Raw genomic sequence first — 25,697 nt, 5'->3', positions numbered from 1 at the left:
TATTACGAGAGCTACGCGCCAACTGCCGAATCCGCGCTCACCTCCGGTAGACCCTGGTGGTAGTTGTTCACCTGATGCACGTCCAAATTGTCGGTAAGGCTGGAGAATGCCGGCCACGGAGCATCCGAATCGAGCGCTAGCATCGAGGGATTCGCAATCATCGACGCGTTCGGTCCCCGTGGAGGAATCATTGGTGGTCTGCTGCTGCCGGGCCCACCGGAGCCACCAGCACCCCGGCGGGCCATCAGCCGAGGGCTGTTGGGTGTCGATCTCGATCCCATCACGATCCGGCTTAGGCCGGGGGGTGGCCCCCCGATGTAACTGCTGGTGGAGCTGCTAGAGCTCATTTTTGCACTTTGATTCGAGGCCGATGATAGTGACGTTGACGAGGAAGCCGTGTTGTAGTTGTACCCACCACCTCCGCCGCCGCCAGCACCCGACGCATGCTGTTGCTGCTGCTGCTGCTGCTGCAACTGGAGCAGTGTTGCTGAGGAGGAGGAATTGGAGGGTCCTCCCTGGCCATACTTGTGATGATTTTGTTGCTGCTGTAGGTGCTGGATTTGCTGCTGAATTTGCTCGACATCGCTCAAACTCATCAACGGGTCGAAGATCTGGGACAAACGGCGGGGAGGACTTTCATCGGTCATTGCTTGGACTCTACCTTCTCCTAGCGGTAGAGGGCGGATTACGGTGGAAGTAACATTTCTGAAATATGTAAATATGAAAATCAGCATTAGGCAATACTCATCACTCGTTATTATGAGGTTATCTTGCGAAACGAATAGATGGGATTTCGCGAATCGGAAAACGTTATATCATCGATATATCACATATTCGAAATACTTCAATCGATAAAGAGGAGATTGAAATATTCGCTAGATAAATCTACATTCTCAAACGAATGGAACGAGATTCCAAATGATTGAATTGCAATTTTACATTGGAAGGCGAATCAGTAGATGCTTTTGATTTTATTAATAAACCTCGGTTCACATACAATCTACACGCACTGGCAATCCTAGTGATTTGAATCGGAGTGTTTTGATTGCATTAGTTGGATTGAATGAAAAATTATCTTTTTTAGTGTTGAAAGTATTGTAACGATTCATTTATTTAAAAAAAAGTTGAAGCGAATGGAAGTCAAAAGATGAAAATTGATTTTTGACATCGGAAATCTGACATGATCAAGTTACGAAATTTTATTATAAACTCGTCTCGGAGTTGGTAACACCTTCCTCGAATTCATTCATTCTACTTGCGTGTGGATATATTAATTAATCAAGCATTTCTGCGTATTCGATTTCTCCAAAATTAGCCTAGGCTAGCCTCTGGAAAGGACGAAAGTTCCAGCAACTCTTACATAAATGTGTCGTATGAGTATAATTTATAAAATATTCATCGAATTTCCATAAAATACTAGTTGACCCGACAAACTTTGTCCCGCCCAGGATGGGTCTTTTGTTATGAATACTTTCAAACATTCACGTTTTCTTAATAAACGAACGTTCAACGTTCTAATTGACCCTCTACAATTTCCTTCTACTATAACGAAGAGTACCTCTCCAAAACTCGTCATTCTAATATTCTCGTATAATATTATCCCAATTTTCGTTCAAGATTCTTGCGCTTACCAACACATTCGACGATCCATATAGGCACCAAACATCAAACGGGCTAACAACGCTTATCACGATGTAATTGAGCAATTCAAAATGAAATCGACAAATGGTCAAACATGAGTATTTTTGATTCGAATGAAAGCTTTTATTCCGTTTGGGGAGTTTTATATGAGTTTTCACACTGCCGTTCTACGCATAGTTGTCCCATGTTCCAAAATCAGCAACTGAGAAAAACGCATTCAAAGTTTTCTAGCATTTTTGTCAACCGAAAGCTTCAAGCGTTTCAATTAAGCAATTCACCGGGTTTTTATGAGCACTAAACTATTGTTTAATGAAATGTGACGAGATCCTCTCACTGAATCAATCAAGCTTGATTCCGGGTGTAAAAGTTCATTATGGGACAGTTATGCCTATAATATCAACATGGGACAATTGAACTTGATGTTGTTTTTTTAATATACTGGGAACAAACAATAAGTATTTTTGTGTTTTTCCGAAGGAATATGCATAAAACATCGTTTTATGATCTGCAACACCTCCGCAGAATATGAATCTCATTGTTATTAGGCATTCGCTAACAAGGTGTACACGTGTTCTGTTTATTTTTTTCTTATTTGTTTGAGAATTAGTTCGTTCTTCCAAACCAGAAATGAGTGCATTAGCCCTGCTGAAAGTGTGACTTGAAATTCTTGTACTAGAACCGATTTATTCTATATGGATCTACAAAAAATACGTGGTGAGACAGTTATGAATAGAATATCAACATGGGACAAGTGAGCTTGATGTGGTTTTTTAAAGCTGGGAACAAACTATAAGTTCTTCTGTTTTTTTCGTTAGATTGTGCCTAAAAACAACGTTTTATGAAGAAAAATGAACATCGTCAAAAAGTAACATAGGACAACTATACGTAGAACGGCAGCACAGTATTTGGAAGGTTTTTGACTTAAGTGTAGCTTTCGAAAAGGGTGTATCGATTGTTGTAAAAGAAATCTTTGATAACTCATATCTCAAAAACTATGAGTCGTACCGAAATAGTGTCTTAGAAAGAGTTATCTAGCATTGATGTTTAAACGTGAAAAAAATATACAAAGAAAAAAAAATAGTACTCTTCTTTTATTTACAAAAACAAACTTTAATTTGCAATATCTAAAATATGTTTTTCATTACTTTTTTAGCTTTTTGTTCATTTAAAAAAGAGGTCATGTAGAAAATTTGAAAAATCAGTCCAAGATGGTAACTATTTTTGGCGAACTTTGTGGAAAACCTCGAATTTCAATGAATTTTCGAAATTTCGAATTTTTGTATGTTAACAATCATTTTTAGCTACGAAGTATGAATTCTGATGTGTTTTAAAACAAAAAAGCTCTTTATCCACCTCCTCCTCTGCATTTAGCAGCCATTTTCGAGATATTTGAAAAAACATTTCTAATTTATTGTCTTAGTTTTGTATGTCGTGTTATACCGCCATGTTCATGAAATTTTATGAATTTGCGTATAATTCTCAACAACTTTTCCAAACACATCACTATGGTGAAACTATATGTTTAGGAGTTACGTTGAAAACATTATCGCTACGTTTTGTATTAACCCACATGTCTTCAAATGTTTTTCAACGTAACTCCTAAACATATATAATCTGCATTTCTTGCTCGATTTCATTTGGAATTGCATTATAGTGCCCATCTTCCGATGCATGTATGACGTATGGCCTATTCACGTAAAATTTTAGAGAATTTAAGAAATATGTCTTTGACAAAAATGAATTGTGATTAAAAAAAATATTTTTTTTAAAGTGCATTTAACCCTTTCACGACCACGGGGACGCCGATGTCCCAAGCAAAAATCATGAATTAATTCAATATTTACGTAACCATTGTAAATTACTTTTTTATTTTAATATTTCGGAATGTACCTTTTTATTATTTTTTACTGGCAATACATAATATCTAACACCGTTTATTGTCTATGGTCACCGGAACGTCAGAGTTCTTTTGGCGCGAATGATCAGCTGTTTGGAATAAATAATTGATATTGTAGCAGTGCTTTTCAAGTTTTTACAGTGTCAAATTATCGTTACCTGGTAAGTAAATTGTTATTCTAAATATTCAGTAGTAATGTATTTGTGTTGTATTCTGTGATAAATCGTTATAGAGATTATGGGACACGGATGTCCCTGTCGGCGTAAAGGAATACTTTTTATACGGAATTTCATAACTTTTTGGCCTGGTGATTTATACCAAAATGCTATCATTTTCTTATTCATATTGTTGCAGAATATGTTTCGTAAGGGACGTGGAGTTTTTGAGCTTCGAGAAAATGAAATTCATCAAATTTTGATGGGTGACAATAGCGATGAGGAAGATGACTTAGTGCTTGATGAAGAAGACCAAAGACTTCTAACACAGGATGATGACCAAGGGGTATTTGATGTCGAGATTGAAGGAACGACGACTCTTCAACGGCAAGAATCACCTGAACCTTCAACATCTCGACAGGAAATCGTCACTGAAGCACATTCCAACCTTCAACCGGTTTTCAATTGGAATCCGAGAACATACCACCCAAATGTTTTTCCTGACGTGGAATATGAATTCGGAAAGGTGAAAATCTGTCAAGAAGTTGAAGCCGATACATTGACTCCTTTTGACATTTTCCGTTTAGTAACTAATTTCGACATTTTAGTTGAACGTATAGTATCCGAGTCAGTACAATACGCTCACCAAAATGGACGGGAGTTCACTATCAAAATCGATGAAATGAAAGCATTTCTTGGTGTGAATCTGGTTATGGGCTATCATATCTTGCCATCATTGAGAGATTACTGGTCTACAGAACCAGACATGGCGGTACCATTCATTTCAAATGTTATGCCAAGAACGCGATTCGAAGAAATACGCAGAAATCTACATTTCTGTAACAATGACGATGTAAGAGACATAAACAGCCCTAACTATGATCGAGCATACAAAATCCGGCCAGTTATGGATCACTTGAATACTTCATTTCAAAACGCTCTCAATAACACGAAAAAACAATCCATCGACGAGCATATGATCAAATTCAAGGGTCACAACGTAATGAAGCAATACATAAAAAATAAACCAGTAAGATGGGGTTTCAAATTATGGTGCAGATGTGATGCAGAAACGGGTTACTTATTTGAATTTGATTTATATACCGGTAAACGAACTTCAGGGACTGAGTATGGATTAGGTGAATTAGTGCTGAAACTTACGACAAAGCTGGACGGCTTGGGATGTGAAATTTACATTGACAATTTCTTCAACTCACCTTTGTTGCAGTACAGACTGATTGACCAGAATATCAAGGCATGTGGGACTGTTCGAATTAACCGAAAACATCTTCCGAAAACTGCACCAGTGGATAAAAAAATGAAGCGTGGGGACATTTACACCACAAGTTTTCAAGGCATATCGTATGTGAAATGGATGGATAATAAAGCGGTACATTTCTTGACCAACTTTCTGTCACCTGTAGAAACTGATACCGTGAAACGGCGACAGGCTGGCTCAGCAGATAAAATTGACGTGAGATGTCCTAAAATTGTGTCACACTATAACAAAAATATGGGTGGAGTGGACCTAATGGACCAACTAAAAGTGTGCTATGAAATAGATCGGAGATCAAAAATAAAGTATTATCTTCGCCTATTCTTTGATCTGTTAGATATATCGATCAATAATGCACATACCGTCTACACTAAGCTTCATGAACAAAAAAAAATTGAAGGATCTCTGTTGTCGACCTTGCAATTCAGACAAGTTGTTGCTCGGAGTTTGATAAATGGTTTTACCAACAGACAAAGAGGCCTTCCAACTGCAAGAAGTAGTGTAGTACGCAAAGCAGTGAAACGACAATTACCATCGCACCCAATGGAAAAGTCGAATGCCAGAAAGAGGTGCGTACATTGTGCCAAGTACAAAAAAGAAAACCGCACAAATAATACTTGTATTTTGTGTAAAGTGCACCTTTGCTACACTAACAACAGGAATTTTTTCGCCGAGTACCACAAATAACTTGCCCTATTATATTTATATTATCTATAAATAAGTAAATAAAAGTATACTGAGTAACAAATGTACATTATTTATAACAAAACACTCTTACCAACAAGTAAACCAAAATTTAGATGTTTCAGTAGAAAGTAACCCTTAGCGACCATAGGGACATATTTGTCCCATAAATTTCCAAAAAAAATGTAAAAGTTTTTGGAATTTTTAGTATAAATTATGTTTTTAGGGTGCCTATTAATTCATTACATCTAGGTAAATTGATTTAATAATGTACCGTAACCTTATGGTCCTGAAAGGGTTAAAAAACAGTGTGGAAAATTGAAAACACTGCAAACATTTACCAGCAAATTTATCAGTAGACGTGACTACAGAGAAGACTACTGACTTTCCTGACACATAATGAAATTAATTGAAGAAATGCAAGATAATGCATTTGAAATTATTATATTTTAAAATTATTCGAAAGTTTTTATCAAAAAATATTCTTTATTGTGATGAATGCGGAAAAAAATGATAATTGATGATAACATCTCTGCGATCTATCAAGAAATGATCGAATTACAAGCGTTCGAAATCTTTCATTATTTCTTACCTATTCAGTGTTTAGATTTTCGTTTTATCCCAACATCTTCCTGTTAGATGTAGTCCAACGTCAAATTTAATGTTCTACTGGTAACATGTTTTAAGAAAAACTAGCTAGTCGTGTTGGGAAGAAATTCGTCAAAAACGTTAAAATGATAATTCCGCGTTTCGTGACATTCGCCTTTTCACAAAAATTGCACCGGAAAATGGCATAAAAGATGATATTTCAGATTTATTTTCTATTTTCGCTCTAGCCAGGAAGATATCAGCTTTTTTTCAAGTCTGAACCTACCAAAATTTTACACAGAAGAGTTAAATCGAAGGTATACGAAGTTAAGATATTTAAATCGAAGGAATAAACGAGCGAACTGAAAGAAAAAAAATCGTGATAGTACATATAACATAAATTTTAAATGTTTTATTTCGGGAGGAAACTGAACTAGTGATTTATTCCATAGAGCGATATTTAAATTTCCTTTTGATCGTGTGGATGCTACAAAAATGCTTCACATTAGTGTACCAGTATAAAATATAATTGTAGAGTAAGGATACATTGACACAAAGAATACTATAAAAGCGAAGAATGAGATTATAGTTTGGGATATAGAGATAACAAAAAGACACCACAATGAATAAATAACAATGAAAGAAACAAGCTCAGTTCCATTTTAATACCCACCAATCAGGAAAATGAAGGTTCATAGAAATCATTGTTGAATAACTTGTGAAAAGTTTGTTTTTAAGGGAAAAAGTGAGAATATACATAAAATGGAGTCATATATTAATGATAAATTAATAAATAGTCTAAATTCAATATAAAATAATCGCTCTTACTGGAAATGACTCGCCATACTGATGAGGAACGATTTTAAAAATTGGAAAACGCTGAACATCATCATTATTTATAAAAATCTATAAGAGTTTTTATTAATTTTGGTCGACATAAGCAAAAGCGTTTGTTGTAGTAGGGGTTTGTGTCACACAATTTCATTTTTTTTTTGCTTTCGACACCCCCAACGCCTATCGCGAGCATATGCTTCCCGATATCCCGCTTTTATCGAAACGTTTCACCACAGTGGCGCGTATGTGGGGCTAAAATATGTATGAAATGGCTGTTCCACACATGACCGCTACACACATACGTGAGAACGGCGAAACGAACGAGCCGTCGATGTCGTTGTCGCAGGATGCAAAAAAAAATCCCACCCGAAGGAATCGGAATTGCTTTATTTGAATTCTAAGACGATAAATATATAATTTAGTGGCGGGTGCCTTCCGCACGGAATTGGATTTCGATGTGTGGACAAAAGGTGGATATCTCTCCCACCGCAGTGGATGATTGTACCAACCACTTGAGTGGAGTTGAATGGGATTGCGATTTATGACAAATATTTGAGACATTTGTCTGCGTCGGCGGAGAGGTCTCCTCGTTTTGTTCCGGTGTGATACTAATCCGTGCGTGAAACGGTAAGCGTAATCGCTTCCCGTGTGGAGCACAGATGCTAGGTTATGTATAAGGGTGCAGGATATAAATTTCTATTTGAGAGGTAGATTTATTCGACATCACACATCCGAGGGGTTAAATTGTTCTATCGTTGTTCAACGCATATTGATATTGATTCTGTATTTGTAATATGTAAGGGGATGATTCGATGAGAAATACACGATAACGATATTCTCAAGCTAAAGTCGCTGAGAATTAAATTTACACAAAAAACCGTACAATAAATCCAGTCTCAGCGCTACGGCTGAAAACTCTGCCAACTTAATTTATCAACTCGCCCCAAACCAAATTTCCCCCCCTTCAGGATAATGACCAACAATGCTTGGAGTGCAAAAGTTGAGGAGCTGTTTTTTGTTCTGTTGTGCTACGCGTTCATCTCGTTCAACGCCCGGCCACTCCATCATTGTTTGCTATTATCCTGTTTATTTTCCGCGCTATCTGGCACTGTTCCCATTTCCGCACCACTGAACCAAATTTCCGCCAGCAACAAAAAAAGCGTATTGTTTCCCCGGCTCCGAAGCGAAAGATAGGAGCCGGACAAGTGGGCCATTATTTGGATTTCTGCGCCTCTTTCCACTTCATTTTTTAGCTCGTTTGGTCCGTTTAGTCCGTTACGAAAGCCTCGCTAAGTGTAGATCCCAACACAGCACAATTGATGAATATCCTCGAAATGAGAGAACGGCGCTCCCAATCCATCCGAAAGCTGCTGCTGTTGCTCTGTTGATGACATATTGATGGTTTTCATAAAGCTGACGTCGGCTGAATTTCGAGTTGATGAATTTTGGGCGGCTCCTTGAAATATTCGCTCCCTCCTGGAGCTGTCGGGAGTGAATGGATGGATGAGCTGCTCGAAATCAAGTTAAGTGATAAATAATTAGGTTACAGCCGGGCAAGCAGCTGGCAGGTTTTCCACGCCGCACGCCATGGAGAAAATAGATCGCAAAAAGTGGCCGTAATTATGCAATACAGTGAAGTGGCGCTCGACTGCAGGAAATATTCGGGATCCCGGCGAACGTCCATTATCGTCTTGACAAGTGGAAATAATGAGATTAAAATTTTGCGGCGATGTTTGTCGGCTTTTTGCCGTTGCCAATGTTGAGAGAGGATGACAAGGAAAGGTGAATCCGGGTCATCGGACAAACAGCAACATTGTGTGGAAGGGGGAAAAAAATATGCTCCGTAAATTTGTTTTGTTCACTGCAGGTTAATTCAATTGCCCTTGATGTAGTGGAAGCACGAACAACCATCATTTGCATAAACGCTTTTAATGCGGTCAATTTCTTCGGGCTGACCTAACACACAAATAAATGTCAAATGCACCACTGCTGATGGGGAGCCCGATTCGAGAAATGCATCATTCCAAAGTACAGTGCAGTGCCTCCTCGGCATCGGTTCACAGGTCGTCGCATGGCGAACGGTAATATGGCGCTATCTACCGTTTCGCTGTCATGGCGTGGCATTAACATAATGTACATCGATAAATATCAGATTCCTGCAATGCAACTGTTCACACGCGCACGACTCCGGTGGGGATTGGCCGCCTGCCCAGGCGCCCTACCCTCTCGGCGGTGGTGCTTCACCGATGGAATCGTAATGATAGTGCACATGGCATAAATTATAGAAACTTCATTAAATTTGTTTAAATTATTTCAATGAAACATGATACCTCTCATGTGCATTCGGAACCTGGGCCGGTAAAAGTGTTCACAAAGTTTCAGTGCAGTTTCATTGTGGACATGCCTGCATGCAGTATGGAATAACAGATTTGAGTATTTGGGCTGTTGAATTAAGAATAGACTCTAGGAATCAGAGCTTCAGGTTGTTGTTGGAAATTTTAAAAAGTACTTACAAACTCGTTTAGTGTGTGTTTAATGCAGAATTGCTTTAGATCTGAGAGAAAATTTGGTTTTTATTCATGAAAATACAAAAATTTTACGACGAATATCGGACAAATGGATTGCTGCCAATGGGGAATACACGTTTAATTAAGAATCTATAATCTATGATTGTTCTTTTATTGAAAACTAGCTGACCCTGTGGACTTTGTCCTCTCAAAATTGATTTTTTGATATGAATACTTTCGAACATTCGCGTATTTTCACTGAGGGAACATTCCCGGTTCAATACCAGAACAAAAAATTTATTGATATTTTAATTGGCATTTTTCATGGCTAGAGTCGAATGAATTCTGAAGTCTAAACTTTCTAAGAAATAAAAATAAAAATCAATCAATCTATAATACGCGATGCCGTATGTACGATTTCGACATCTACGTTGCCGTTCTACGCATATTTTCTCCATGTTCCTGAGAAAAATGCAATCAAAGTTTTCTACCAGAAGCTTTAAGCATTTCAGTTTAACAATACACCGGGTTTTTTATAAGCAGTTATCTATTGTCTAATGAAATGTGGAGAGTTCCCCCTACTTGAATCAATCAAGATTCGTTACGGGCTTAAAAAATCATGGTGTGATAATAATGCCTAGAATACCAACATGGGACAATCGAACTTGATGTTGTTCATATAGTTTCAGTGAATCTACTATTGACAGAAAGTTAATTGCTTTTGCAACAGTGGTTTTGTTCAATGAAACATTTACAGTGCGCAAAGATAGTGAGCGTAGCTGGTAAGGCTATTTTCACATAGCCCTGGTTCTCCTAAAAGCCAACATTGAGGCCAGCTAATAGGTGAAGAGGTCACATCCGGTCGAAGAGTTAGTTAGTCGACACATTTAAGTTATTATCCGTGGAGTCGATCTGGCGTAGTGGTAACATCCATGCCTTTCACGCTAAAGGTCACGAGTTCAATTCTCACTCCCGACATTCTTCCAAAAATGGAAGTAAAAAGTGACGAACCAGCCAAATGAGTTGAAAATCACTATAATACTGAAAAAAAAAAAAAGTTATTATCCGACCGTGAATGCAAGGTGTCGCGAGTGAACAAACCCGGGATAATTCCTCACGGAGTGCACATACCGCTATCCAGGCCGCTGAAGGTCGTCCATCAACATACGACCAGCTAACATCATCAAATCCTCCGACCAATTGTAACCGTAGCAGCCGAAGGCGCCTATCTTGCCGGTTGGAAACCGGAAAACGCAACGCAACAGATCTCGGAAAGCCGGCACAGCCGCAGGTAATAACCACGTGGTGACGGTATCACAGCAGCAGCGGAAGCAGATTCGAGCAGAGCGAGTGAGCCCGTTTAGAACTTTACTACGAATAAAAACGTAGTTGGATCATTGAATAAAGTGTTTTGATTCGTTTCTATAAATTTTGCTTGCTATATTTTATTGTGAAAACGATTTCAGCTTGATTAGCTCCAGTATAAAGAAGGGACAGGTGAGTTTCCACTAGCGCGTTTCAGTCGACCCTGAGAATAATAGAGTGAGTTAGCTTGGCTGGCTTAAAAAGACGTCCGCATCGGAAACGAGGGAAAGTCTTCGTAAGTTATAATGTCGATCATCTCAATCGGTCCAGTAGTTCAAAAGTTATGAATTTTTGTTTAAAAAAAAATCATTTTTGGAAAAAGGGAAAAACGGATTTTTCAGACTACCCTGAAATGGAAATCTTCTTCTTGAATGGCGTTAACGTTCCCTGTGGAACTTTTGCCGTCTCAACGTATGCATTAACTAGCGTCATTTATTAATACTTAGTTGAGAGTTCTTAAGCCAAATAACACGCCTCGAATGTATTGCGAGGGGCAAGCTCTAGAATACGCGTAACCACAGTACAAGTCGAAGGAAAATTTCTTTGACGAAACATCCCCCGGAAACCCGAACAACCGGCATGATAATATGAGACGCTAACCACTCGGCCACGGATGCACTATGAAATGGAAATGGGCACCCTAATAAATAATAAAAACATACGGGTCTATTATTATAATAACGAACTGTTTATTTTTAATTTTATGTACATCTCATAACAAAATTCTATAAATAAGACCTAAAAAATATTACTCCAATAATGAAATGTAGGAAACAGTTCATATTTTCATAAAACTTCAACAAATTAAAAAAAAAATTTCTTAAAAAATAAATTAGGCTGTCAAAAAAGTCCTGCGGTATTTCCGCGAGGTGTCGTTGTAAGCGCGTAGTTCTAGTTGTATTCATTGTATCGATTCATACTATAGCTTGTTGGAAAGGTATTTTTGGGCGCAATAATATAGTCCTTGACAGTGTTTTGTTTGGTTAAGTCGTTCGTGTGTTATAGTGTCGCAAATATGGAGCAAAATAAAGATAAAATCCGACATATTTTACAGTACTACTATGACAAAGGCAAAAATGCATCTCAAGCTGCCAATAAAATTTGTGCAGTTTATGGACCCGATACAGTTTCCATTTCCACCGCACAACGATGGTTTCAACGTTTTCGTTCTGGTGTAGAGGTCGTCGAAGATGCACCACGCTCCGGAAGGCCTGTCGTCGAAAATTGCGACAAAATCGCTGAATTAGCCGAGAAAGACCGGCATAGTAGCAGCTGTAGCATCGACCAAGAGCTGGGGATAAGTCATCAAACCGTTATTAACCATTTGAAGAAGCTTGGATTCACAAAGAAGCTCGATGTATGGGTGCCACACACGTTGACGCAAAAAAACATCTTTGACCGTATCGACGCATGTGAATCGCTGCTGAATCGCAACAAAATCGACCCGTTTCTGAAGCGGATGCTGACTGGCGATGAAAACTGGGTCACTTGCGACAACGTGAAGCGCAAACGGTCGTGGTCGAAGCCCGCTGAAGCGGCTCAGACGGTGGCCAAGCCCTCATTAACGGCCAGGAAGGTTATGCTGTGTGTTTGGTGGGATTGTCAAGGAATAATCTATTATGAGCTGCTTCTCTATGACCAAACGCTCAATTCGGACCTGTACTGCCAACAACTGGACCGCTTGAAGGTAGCACTCATGAAGAAGAGGCCATCTTTGATAAACAGAGGCCGCATTGTCTTCCATCAGGACAACGCCAGGCCACACACTTCTTTGGTGACGCGCCAGAAGCTCCGGGAGCTCGGATGGGAGGTTCTTTTGCATCCGCCGTATATTCCGGACCTTGCACCAAGTGACTACCACCTGTTTTTGTCCATGGCGAACGAGCTAAGTAGTCAGAAGTTAGCCACAAAAGAGGCCTGTGAAAATTGGCTATCCGAGTTTTTTGCCAATAAGGAAGCGAGCTTTTATAACAGGGGTATTATGAAGTTGGCATCTCGTTGGGAACAAGTCATCGAACAAAACGGCGCATATTTGACTTAAAACAGATGATTGTAACTAATTTTATGAACAAATGAAAATTCAAAAAAAATACCGCAGGACTTTTTTGACAGCCTAATATTTTATATTGAAATTTGCATGATTTTTTTTCTTCATTAGTAAATAAATCAAGGTCCAGACACGATCAACTTAATGTGAACTTGTTTTTTTTTAAATAATTCTTGTGCAGTCAATGTTACGATTCCACCATAATGCAAAGAAGAGTTAAAATTCTCAAAAACAAATATATGAATAGTCCCTACAATTTTTCAATATGTGACCCATACACCGGAAGCAGGACACTGCTACAGGGAAAGAGTTATCCTAGCAACAGCTTTTCATGTTTTTTTTTTTGGAAAATTACTATTAATGTTTAACTCATCACATTTTAGTGTATAAGGGCTCTTCAAAATAAAAAAAAAGGTTTTTGATTTCGCATTGATTTGCATTTCGATCTTAAAAACATTTGTTTGTGTAATTAAAAAGATTGAATTTTTTTATGAAAATTTAAACAATTGCCTACGTTTCATGCTTCGACCATAGATTTGAAGGTTTTATTGATTTTTTTGTAAGAAATTAAGAAAAAAAAACTTTGGCTCTTTGTGGTCTAATTCGTTTTTGAAAATTTAAATATTGAAAGTTTTTTTTAACCAATCTATTTATTTTATTAGGCTCATTTAGCAATTCAGCTGTAACAGAGCTGAATTTATTTGTGTACATTTTTATCTTGCGATAATTTTGCTGTATATTACATTTTCACTTTCACGTTTCACTATAATCTGAGATTTTGCTGCCAATGGCCAGTCGAGTTGGAATGAAATTCGTCAGATACACAACAAAAACATTCATTTTCTATCCATACCGAAACAAATCACGACACAAAAAAACGCATTTCTGATTAAACAACTATACCAAGAGACGCATGGTAGTTTGCACTTTGTATATGACAGCTCTCCACCCCCTAGTGATGGAGCAAAATAGTACAATAATTGGTGTTGACTATTTTCTTTTTTTTAGCATCAGCACCGAGTAAGATCTAAAAAAGCAGAATGTTTTTGCTCTAATTTTGAACTCAAATGTGTTCGTTCGTATTTTATGATATGTCTGATTCATTATCATATTTTTTTGAGAAATGTATCATTGTCGAAATTTTGTTACTTTTTCTATTTGGAAACCCAGTACTACTTCAATTTTAATTTCAATGTGTAGGTATGGTTTTTAGTTTTTGGGTTTTTGGGAATGGTATTTTTTAATATTTTTTTTTTATTTCAAGTATTTTATGTAACTTTGATATATACAGCTCGGACTCGATTATCCGGAGTATTGATTTTATTTTCACTCCGGATAATCGAATCCTCCGGATAATCGAGTCATAAAAATAAAACGAAGTTTCTCTCGGTAAACGTAATATAATTATAATTGAATTGAAAAATAATTGAACGGTTTTATCTAGGTTGACCCGTATGTATGTTTGTGACTTTGTAACTTTGTAACTTTGTAACTTTGACTGTAGCGCATTAATAGAAATTTAACCCCCTTCCTGTTGACCGTTTGATCTGAAATTTGGAACACATCTTTATCTCTGGTGTCATTTTAAAACTACATATTTCATGATAGTGTGAATCCAAGATGGCGGCCGCTACAAAATGGCGGATTATGTACATATTTTCTCAAAATCTCGTCAATATGGGTTTTCCCAAAAGCCCGTCAATATAGGTATCAAATGAAACGGCTTGACTGGTAGAATACAATTATTTATGAAAAATGCAAATCCAAAATGGCCGCCACCACAAGATGGCGCCATATATTTTTTTTTCACAACCCCATCAATATGGGTAACAAATGAAAGGGCTTGATTAGAAGAACACAGTTATTTATGAAAAATGTGAATTCAAAATGACCACCACCACAAAATGGCACCATTTTTTTTTCAAAGCCTCATCAATATGGGTATCAAATGAAAGTGCTCGACTGGTAGAACACAGTAGATCATGAAAAATCAAACTCTAAGATGGCCTTCTTCTTCTTGGATGGCTCTAACGTTCTAGTGGAACTTTTGCCTTCTCAACGTAGCATTACTTGCGTCATTTTTATTAGTAATACTTGTTTGAGATTTCTATGCCGAATAACACGCCTTAAATGTACTCTGGAGTGGCAAGCTCTAGAATACGCGTGACCGCAGTGCAAGCCGGAAAAAATTCCTTTGACGAAATATCCCCCGGCCAGAACGGGAATCGAACCCGAACCCCCGGCATGATAGTGTGGGACGCTAACCACTCGGCCACGGGAGCAAGATGGCCGCAGTTCCCAAATAACTGATTACTTTTTAATAGTTTCATTCAGCTTGCCCTGTTTGTATGTATATTTGAGTGTTTGTAGGATTGTTCCACATTAACTGATTGACCCCGTTCCTGATCACTGATTGAACTGAAATTTGGAACATATCTATAATTCTACTTTAATTCTTTGGCCGCCGCTAAGGATACAATACATCATGAAAATATTCAGAAGGAAATTAGTATACTTCCCTACAATAAAATCATTCAACTTTTTTTTCAAAATTTTTATTTCTTATCTAACTTTCTTCGGAATATTTTGATGATGTACTGTATTCTATTAGTCAAATAATTTAATTCGATACCGATATTGAGGGGATTGCAAAAAATACATAGTCGACCATTTTGTGGCGGCAACCTTTTCGAATTTATGTTGTTCATAATGTAGTGTATTCTCCAAGTCAAGCCATTCAGCCATTTTTTAGCAGCGGCCAAATTGAATTTTTCAAAATCAAACGGGGCAAGCTGAATGAAACCATTAAAAAGTAATTGTTTATTTGGGAACTGCGGCCATCTTTGACTTTGATTTTTCATGATCTACTGTGTTCTACCAGTCGAACACTTTCATTTGATACCCATATTGATGGGGCTTTGAAAAAAAAATATGGCGCCTTTTTGTGGTGGTGGCCATTTTGGATTTTCATTTTTCATAAATAACTGTAACTAACTAATCAAGCCCTTTCATGTGATACCCATATTGATGGGGTTCTGAAAAAATATGTAATCCGCCATTTTATAGTGGCCGCCATCTTGGATTTGGATTTTTCATAAATAACTGTATTCTACTAGTCAAGCCCTTTCATTTGATACCTATATTGATGGGATTGTAAAAAAAATATGTAATCCGCCATCTTGGATTTGCATTTTTCATAAATAACTGTATTCTGCTTGTCAAGCCCTTTCATTTGATACCCATATTAGCTATTCAATATGGAATTATAATACAAATTATTCAAAATTTCCGAAAATCAAAAATAAAATACTCCGGATAATCGAGTTTAAAATTCCGGATAATCGAATCCCGCATAATCGAGTCTCCGGATAAACGAGTCCGACCTGTATATATTTTTTCAATTTCTAGACATAGTGCTGTTTTAACTTTAATTTCAATATGTTTTTTAGTGTTTTTATATACAGCCCTTTCATGCCATTGAAAATTTGTAGTTTTGTTCCTTAGCGCAAAATATTAGACTATATATTATTTTAAATACTATTTTGTAATTTTTTTATTTTTTTCATTAATGTGCTCATTTTTGTTTTAAGGTGATCCGAGAAAAAATTTTTTTTAATTTTTTCCAGAAATGACTTTTTTTTAAATTCATAACTTTTGAACTACTGGATCAATTCGAATTAATTTCAAATTAAATGCAAGTCTTTATTCAAATAATACACTTGCAAAAAATAGATTTTGTTTTCGTAATACTATTTTCGATGTTATTTTTATTTTTTATTTTTTTTATTTAAATCGTTTATTTTTACAGGCTCAGTTACATAGGTTTAAAGGAGCCGAACTCCTTACTGTATTGTTACTAGTATATAAACATTTTTCCTTAATTCTAATGTTAATAATATAGGAAACCGATTACTCGCGGTCGACTCGAGTTTAGAAGGGTGACATATTTTCTTCAGGAAAAGGAGGGGATATGAGGATATATTGACAATGATCACACTCACACTCTCAATCACACTCATCACACTCAATTCTTAAACCTATCTTATATCTAATATGTATTTACATTTCATCTTATTCTTAAGAAGGGATCCGATCTCTCACAAAGGAAAAGGAAAAGAAAAACTAAGGGTGTAAGGACAATCACACACGAAGATCGATAGCTTTAAGGAATACATATATTTGGGACATGTAATCAAGGTCTAACCGAGCCAACACGTCTCTCACCGGCATCATGGGCTGCCTTCCTCGGGCCCGAAGGGTGACTACTAAATTCGATCTGGCGACAAGATACAGCTCGCACGACCAAACAACGTGCTCGATGTCGTGGTAACCTTGGCCACAAACACAAAGATTGTTGTCGGCAAGATTAATACGAAAGAGTAGCGCATCTAACGAACAGTGATTGGACATGAGTCGGGAGAAGGTGCGAATAAAGTCCCGACTCAAGTCCAGACTTTTGAACCATGGTTTGAGGCTAACCTTAGGGATAATCGAGTGGAGCCACCGGCCCAATTCATCTTCGTTCCATTTGCGTTGCCAGGTAACTATGGTATTTTTGCGGACTAAAGAATAAAATTCATTGAAGGCGATTTGACGCTGATAAATATCGCCTTCAATTACACCTACCTTTGCTAATGAGTCAGCCCTCTCATTACCCGGAATTGAGCAATGTGAAGGGACCCAGACAAAGGTAATGACATAACAGCGTCTGGATAAAGCACTCAAAATTTCTCGTATTCTCTCAAGGAAGTACGGTAAGTGCTTTTCCGGCCTCACTGAACGGATAGCTTCGACAGAGCTAAGACTATCCGTTACAATGTAATAGTGTTCAACAGGTCGTGAGGCGACGCTGTCCAGCGCCCAGTGTATCGCTGCCAATTCAGCAATATACACTGAACAAGGATTCTGAAGACTGTGTGAGGTGCTAAAAAATTCGTTGAACACTCCAAATCCTGTGGACTCATTTATAGAGGACCCATCAGTAAAGTACATACTATCACAATTGATATCCCCATACTTTGCATCGAAGATCGTTGGAACGATCCTCGATCGAAGATAGTCTGATGTTCCATGGATATCCTGCTTCATGGACAGATCAAAATGCACAGAGGAATTGATGTAGTCAGGAAAACAAACACGGTTGGGAATATACGAAGAAGGATTAACCTGCATGGAGACGAATTCATGATATGAGCTCATGAATCCAGAATGAAAATTTAGCTCGATCAGCTGCTCAAAATTTCCGATCACCAATGGGTTCATAACCTTACACCGGATGAGGAACCGAAGAGATAATAAATTGAAGCGATCTTTTAGTGGGAGTAGGCCTGCCAAAACCTCGAGACTCATGGTATGCGTTGAGGGCATACATCCCAACGCAATACGGAGACAAAGATACTGAATTCGCTCGAGTTTAATGAGGTGTGTTTTGGCAGCTGATTGAAAACAGAAACTGCCATACTCCATCACTGAGAGAATAGTTGTTCGATACAACATTAGAAGATCTTCGGGATGGGCTCCCCACCAGGTGCCGGTAATTGTACGGAGAAAGTTTATTCTTTGTTGACATTTTTTACTCAGATACCTAATATGGGCCCCCCAAGTACATTTAGAGTCGAACCAGACCCCAAGATACTTGAATGACATAGCATGAGTGATCGGTTTACCCAAAAGTTGAAGCTTTGGTTTTGCTGGTTTATGCTTCCTAGAAAAAACCACCATCTCTGTTTTCTCCGTGGAGAATTCGATCCCTAGCCCAATGGCCCAGGTTGAAAAATTGTTCAAAGTATCTTGTAAGGATTCTTGCAGGTCGGATTCGTTTGATCCTACGACAGACACCACTCCATCATCTGCAAATTGTCTTAGGCTGCAATTTTGTGTAAGGCAATTGTCAATGTCGCTTACGTAGAAGTTGTACAAAAGGGGGCTTAAACATGAGCCCTGGGGGAGTCCCATGTAAGAGACCCGACTTACTGCCGAATCTCCGTGAGAAAAGTTCAAATGTTTCTCACAAAGCAAGTTGTATAACATATTATTCAATAGAGGCGGCAGACCCCGAGATTGTAATTTGTCTGACAAAACCTCTATTGAAACAGAATCAAAGGCCCCCTTTATGTCCAAGAATACTGAAGCCATTTGTTTTTTTTCGGCGTAAGCCATTTGAATTTCTGAAGAAAGCAACGCAAGACAATCATTCGTCCCCTTGCCCCTGCGGAACCCATATTGTGTATCTGAGAGTAGGCCATTCGTTTCAACCCATCGATCAAGGCGAAACAAGATAATTTTCTCCAACAATTTCCGTATACAAGACAGCATTGCTATTGGGCGGTACGAATTGAAGTCGGACGCGGGTTTTCCGGGTTTTTGAATAGCTATAACTCGTACTTGTCTACAATCATCTGGAACAATATTATGCTCCAGAAACCGATTGAATAAGTTCAACAAGCGATGTTTCGCCACATCAGGGAGATTTTTCTGCAAGTTGAACTTAATTCTATCCGATCCCGGAGCAGAATTGTTACATGAAAGGAGAGCAAGAGAGAATTCTACCATCGAAAACTCGGAATCAAGATCGCACCTATCTTGTGGTATATCTCGAATAATTCTTTGCACTGGAGCGGAATCGGGACAAACCTTTCGTGCAAAATTAAAAATCCATCGATGTGAATATTCCTCGCTTTTATTGGATGAAGAGCGATTTCTCATGTTTCGAGCCACTTTCCATAATTTTTTCATTGACGTTTCTCGTGATAAACCTCCCACGAAATTTCGCCAATAAGCACGTTTTTCCCTTTGATCAAGTTTTTAAATTGATTTTCAAGGTCCAAATACGTTTGAAAATTCTCAATGGTTCCACGTTTCCGAAAAGCTTTAAATGCATTCGATTTATCTCCATAAAGCTTGGAACACTGGCCATCCCACCATGGATTGGGAGGCCTTCGACGAATAGTGGAACCTGGGATGGGTTTCGTTTGAGCGCGAACCGCGCTGTCATAGATCAAACGAGAAATGAAGTTATACTCCTCCAATGGAGGCAAACCATCTCTGGAATTGATGGCTAGAGCAATCGCGTCCGCATATTTTTTCCAGTCAATGTGTCTTGTGAGGTCGTATGCCATGTTTATTGATTCAGAAGAATTCAACCCATTGGTGATAGAAATTTTGATTGGCAAGTGGTCACTACCGTTGGGATCCTGGATTACATTCCACTTGCAATCTAACGATAGTGAATTCGAGCAAAGCGAGAGGTCAAGAGCACTTGGTTTAACAGGAGGTTTAGGTACACGTGTTGTTTCCCCAGTGTTCAAAACGGTCATATTGAAGCTGTTACAAAGGTCATATATCAACGATGAACGATTATCGTCGTACGGTTCCCCCCAGGCAGTTCCGTGAGAGTTGAAGTCTCCCAAGATCAATCGTGGCTCAGGAAGGAGTGAGCACATGTCAACAAGTTGCTTGCGGCTAACCGCAGCTCTCGGAGGCCAATACAAGCTGACTATACAGAGGTCTTTGCCTCTGATGTTTGCATGACAAGCAACAGCTTCGATCCCTCCAATAGGTGGAAGGTCAATTCGAAAAAATGAGTGACACTTATTGATCCCCAATAGTACCCCTCCGTATCTGTCATCGCGGTCCAAGCGTATTATATTAAAATCGTGGAAAGAGAGATCATTTTGAGAAGAGAGCCAGGTTTCGGATAGAGCAAAAACATCACAATTGAGTTTATGAATTAGAAATTTGAATGTATCCAATTTAGGGATAAGACTACGACAATTCCACTGTAAAACAGTGATATCTCCGACCTCTCTATTTAAATTAGACATCAAGGGAGATAATCATTGCAAGGAGGGGCCATGTTTGCATCAATTGCTGCAAAATTGTCTTTAGTACTGGAAGCATTGCGGTGACAATGGTTCTGATGGAGTCGGAAACGTTAAAACACGTGAAGATTTGATCCACAAGGTCAGACAACTTTATAAATCCCGATTGGGAAGTTGAACTTGACGGAAAAACAGGGACAGTTGGGGTTTTTGATGTCCCCTCGAGTGCTGGGTCGTTCGAAGGTGAACTATTACCACGGAGGCCAGGAGGGACCTGATTTTGCTTATCCGCTGCACTCGATTTTTTGGGCAAGCTAACAGGGAGTATCACCGGAGGGACTTGTCCTTGAACTTTGGGAGTGGTTACATTTTTGCGCCGGGGATTCCCTTGAGAAATAAACGGGTGCCCCCGTTAGCTGTATCCGCTTCCATTTCGTCAACTGGAAACGTAGCGAAGACATTGTGTGTATTGATTGGTTGTTGTTCTTGAGCCAGTGGAGAAGCGCCCTTCAAAATTTCTGCGAAAGTGCGTTTAGAGCGTTCCCACAAAGAGCGCTTCTGTTTCTCCCAGCGAGCCTTGTATGTTTCACAAGCTGAGAGCACGTGTGGGGATCCCCCGCAATATGGACACTTATGCTCAGTCGCACTGCAGGATTTCCTCTCATGTTGTTCTCCGCAAGTGGCACATCGTTCTTTATTGGCACAATAAGCAGCCGTGTGACCAACTGACTTGCACTTTAGACAAGTCATTGGCTTTGGAATAAAAAGTCGCACGGCTAACCTCAATTTATCTACCATCACGTAGTCAGGGAGAGCTGAACCAGCGAAGGTGACTCGAAACGAGTTGGACGGCGTAAATTTCTTTTCTTCTCCTTCATGGGAGACTGTTCCGAGCTGGCGGCAACCCAAGATCTTAACAGTCGTCGAGGGCAGTTTTTTAAAACGGCCGGTACCTTCACTCGTAATGTATTCGCACGTCAAGCCCGTTTCGGTTATCACACCCTCAATTTCGACTATGTGAGAGGGAATGTAGACCCGATACTCAATTGTAAAATGCTGATCGACAACAATCTTGTTTGCGTCTTTTCGATCATTCACGACAACTCGCAATTTGTTTGGTCTAACCTTCGAAATTTCCGAAACGGAGGTATACCTTGCCAGATCTTTCGCGATCTGCATGACTCTCAACGCCTTTCCATTTGGCTTAGGCCTGAAGAAAACAACCCAGGGACCAGTTCCGGGCGCATCTTCTGGATAGACCTTTACACGGGGAGTGGGAATAACAGGGGGGGAAGGCGTGGACGGGGATTGAGAGTGGGAAGACGAAGGTTGAGAAGGAGCGGGAAGAACAGAGGGAGAAGACGAGGTTGAAGGTAGAGTGGGATCGTTAAGGGCAGATGGGAGATTTGCTAGTTTTTTGGAGGGAGGCTTGGTAGGGTTAGCTGACTCGTCCCCAGAAGAATTATCTTCCGTATTTGGTACGCGTTTGAGTGACTTTTTTTTATCACTTAGGAGGGAACTAGAGTCAGAGACCTCCATATCCGAAGGTCCCCCACCCTCTGCCATTTTGAAATTGGCACTTATATTCTAAGTATTTTTTTTAAAATAATATTTCACAATAATAATAATTCACAAAAACAAACAAAAAAAAAACTTATAATTAATAAATATTTTCTCTCACTATATTCAATCTTATTCACCTATGAACGCACTCCAGTGCAGATGAACGGGAGCGTGCTGAAAGCTCGTTGGTGGTGGGAATGTGCCTACGACACCACTACACACAGTCGTCGGTGAAAGCTTACCCGCACTGTCCCTGTTGGCACGATGACTCGGCGAAATCTCCAATGTCGGCGAAGCAGCGACAAAACAAAAACCAATGCTTGGCTTTCCGAGGATGAAAGCCTCTATCCACTTGCAGGCAGGGCACTTCACTCACTATCCAGATAGCGAAATGAACTCTTCAGCGGCAAAAAAAAACAACAATCACGCGGTAACCGATAACGGAACTTGGACGCGACTTTCCTTCGTCTGGTTACTTCGGGCAATCGGCGAAGAATGTGATCGATGTTATTATAAGGAAAAAAAAAATCTCGAAAATAATCAATTCTCATACATTCTACTACAATGACATTTCGCGTTTGCGCTATTAGGCTTCGTGTTCCGTTGGTGTGAAGAGAAATGGCAACAGATTATCAGCTGTAATAGCGCGTTTTGAAAATAAAAATTATGAATGAAAATTTACTTTCTGTATGTATCTGTATGTCGCCGCCTGGAAGAGAAAGAGTGTGAGGAGATGGAGTTGCTTTATCGTTCTCGAGAATCGCGGAAGTTCTTCAAGAAACTAAACGCCTCGCACAAAGGCTTTGTGCCGCGGGCCGAAATGTGCAGAAACAAGGAACGAACGAACGCGAGGTGATCGAAAGGTGGAGGCAGCACTACGATGAACACCTGAACAGCGCGCAGACAGGAGACCTAGACGGCGTTGAGGAGGACTACACCGGTGCAATGAACAACGACGACGTACCACCCCCGACGATGGGTGAAGTTAAGGAGGCCATTAATCAGCTCAAGAACCACAAAGCAGCTGGTAAGGATGGCCTCGTAGCGGAGCTCTTCAAGGGAGGTCCGAGAAAACTTGTAGAGTGTATGCACCGGTTGATAGTCAGGATCTGGGACACAGAACAGCTACCGGAGGAGTGGAAGGACGGGGTAATCTGCCCCATCTATAAAAAAGGCGACAAGTTGGATTGTGGGAACTATCGTGCCATCACAATCCTGAATGGTGCCTACAAAATTTTGTCTCAGATCCTCTTCCGCCGCCTATCGCCAATAGTAAGTAGATTTGTGGGAAGTTATCAGGCCGGATTCATGCCCGGTTGCTCGACGACGGACCAGATTTTTACACTGCGGCAGATCCTCCAAAAGTGCCGCGAGTATCAGGTCCCTACACACCACATCTTCGTCGACTTCAAGGCCGCATATGATACAATCGACCGACGACAGCTATGGAGGATCATGGACGAACACGGCTTTCCCCGAAAGCTGACAAGACTGATTCAGGCAACGATGAACGGTGTGCGGTGCAGTGTGCGGATCTCAGGTGAGCTGTCGGAATCATTTGAGACTCACAGGGGACTTCGACAAGGCGATGGAATCTCCTGTCTGCTCTTCAACGTGGCGCTGGAAGGTGTTATGCGGAGAGCGGGCTTCAACATGCGGGGCACGATTTTCAACAAGTCTAGTCAGTTTATCTGCTTCGCCGACGACGTGGACATAATCGGAAGAACACATGCGACGGTAGCCGACTTGTATACCCGACTGAAACACGAAGCAGGGCTGATTGGGCTTGGGATCAATGCGTCTAAGTCTAAATACATGCTAGCTGGAGGGACTGATCGCAACAGAGTTTTTCTTGGTAGTAGTGTTGTGATCGACGGCGACGAGCTCGAGGTGGTAGAGGAATTTGTCTACCTTGGCTCGTTGATAACAACTGACAACAACAACAGCCGTGAAATTCGAAGACGCATTGTCAATGGAAGTCGTGCCTACTATGGGCTCCGCAAATCCTTGAGGTCCAACAAACTCCGACCCCGTACGAAGTGTACCATGTACAAATCCCTAATTCGACCGGTTGTTCTCTATGGGCACGAAGCATGGACGATGCTTGAAGAGGACTCATAAGCGCTTGGAGTTTTCGAACGCCGAGTGCTCAGAACAATATACGGTGGTGTACAGGAAAGCGGAGTATGGAGAAGGAGAATGAACCACGAGCTGGCGCAACTCTACGGCGAACCCAGCATTCAGAAAGTCGCCAAGGCTGGACGAGTGCGATGGGCAGGGCATGTTGCAAGATTGCCGGACAGCAACCCTGCAAAGATGGTGTTCGCATCGAATCCGGTAGGAACAAGAAGGAGAGGAGCCCAGCGAGCGAGGTGGTTGGACCAGGTGGAGCAGGACTTGGCAAGAATCGGTGCAGCCGGGAGTTGGAGAACTGCAGTCATGGATCGGGACTATTGGCGAAAAATTGTGAAGAAGATCTAATCTCTCAATGGGATGTAGTATCATTATAAATAAATAAATAAAATGTATCTGTATGTATTCCATGTAACGGAGAAATGTTATTTGCAAGTGAATAAAGAATCCTGAACGAAAATTGTGTCTGAAAATGAATTTACATTATAATGACGAGTTTTGGTAGAAGTAATAGGAAATTCATAGTAAAAGGAAATTGTAAAGGGCCAATTAGAAGATCAATAAATGGGGAGTTCTTCGATTGAACCCACGAATGTTCGCTTGATAAGAAAACGTGAATTTCCGGAACAAAATATTTTGGGCGGGACGATATTCGTCGAGACAGCTAATTTACAGATGAAAATTGCAAAAAAATACTCGGAAAATACTCGCTTCTCTGAAGCAATTGCGTGTGCAATGTTCCATTCAAATAAAAAATAGTCGTTTTCGTATATATATATATATATATATATATATATATATATATATATATATATATATATATATATATATATATATATATATATATATATATATATATATATATATATATATATATATATATATATATATATATATATATATATATATATATATATAGATATGGCCTTTCTGGCTTGAAATGTTCTACAGTCATTGAAAACTTTTTCAAATATTTTTTGAAAGGCGGAAAAAACAAAATTATTATCCCCTTTTTTTCGAACATTTAACCAAAGAATGAATGATTGAATTATGTAATAGCTAGGTGAGTATTTAACAGTAAAGGTAGATCTATCGCTATATAACATGTTATGGGAATAACAGTATTTTATTTAATCCACTTCACTAGATTTAAATTATTTTGCATAAAGGTTTTATCTGCAAATTAA

General features: G+C 39.4%; 1 protein-coding gene across 12 annotated transcripts in view; it reads right to left on the bottom strand.

Annotated features, from left to right (window-relative positions):
- Window positions 1-25,697, bottom strand: part of LOC129778321 (uncharacterized protein CG43867) — a 589,722-nt gene that overhangs the window by 392,235 nt on the left and 171,790 nt on the right. For all 12 annotated transcript variants that reach the window (XM_055785172.1, XM_055785164.1, XM_055785169.1 and 9 more), the window contains exon 2: window positions 42-705. In XM_055785172.1, the coding sequence (XP_055641147.1) occupies window positions 42-647 (606 nt within the window). In that variant the 5' untranslated portion in view covers window positions 648-705. The remainder of the gene's footprint in view (window positions 1-41; window positions 706-25,697) is intronic.

Source organism: Toxorhynchites rutilus, chromosome 3 (genome assembly GCF_029784135.1).
Source record: "Toxorhynchites rutilus septentrionalis strain SRP chromosome 3, ASM2978413v1, whole genome shotgun sequence".
NCBI lineage: Eukaryota > Metazoa > Arthropoda > Insecta > Diptera > Culicidae > Toxorhynchites > Toxorhynchites rutilus.
This window is presented reverse-complemented; position numbering and strand designations above follow the sequence as displayed.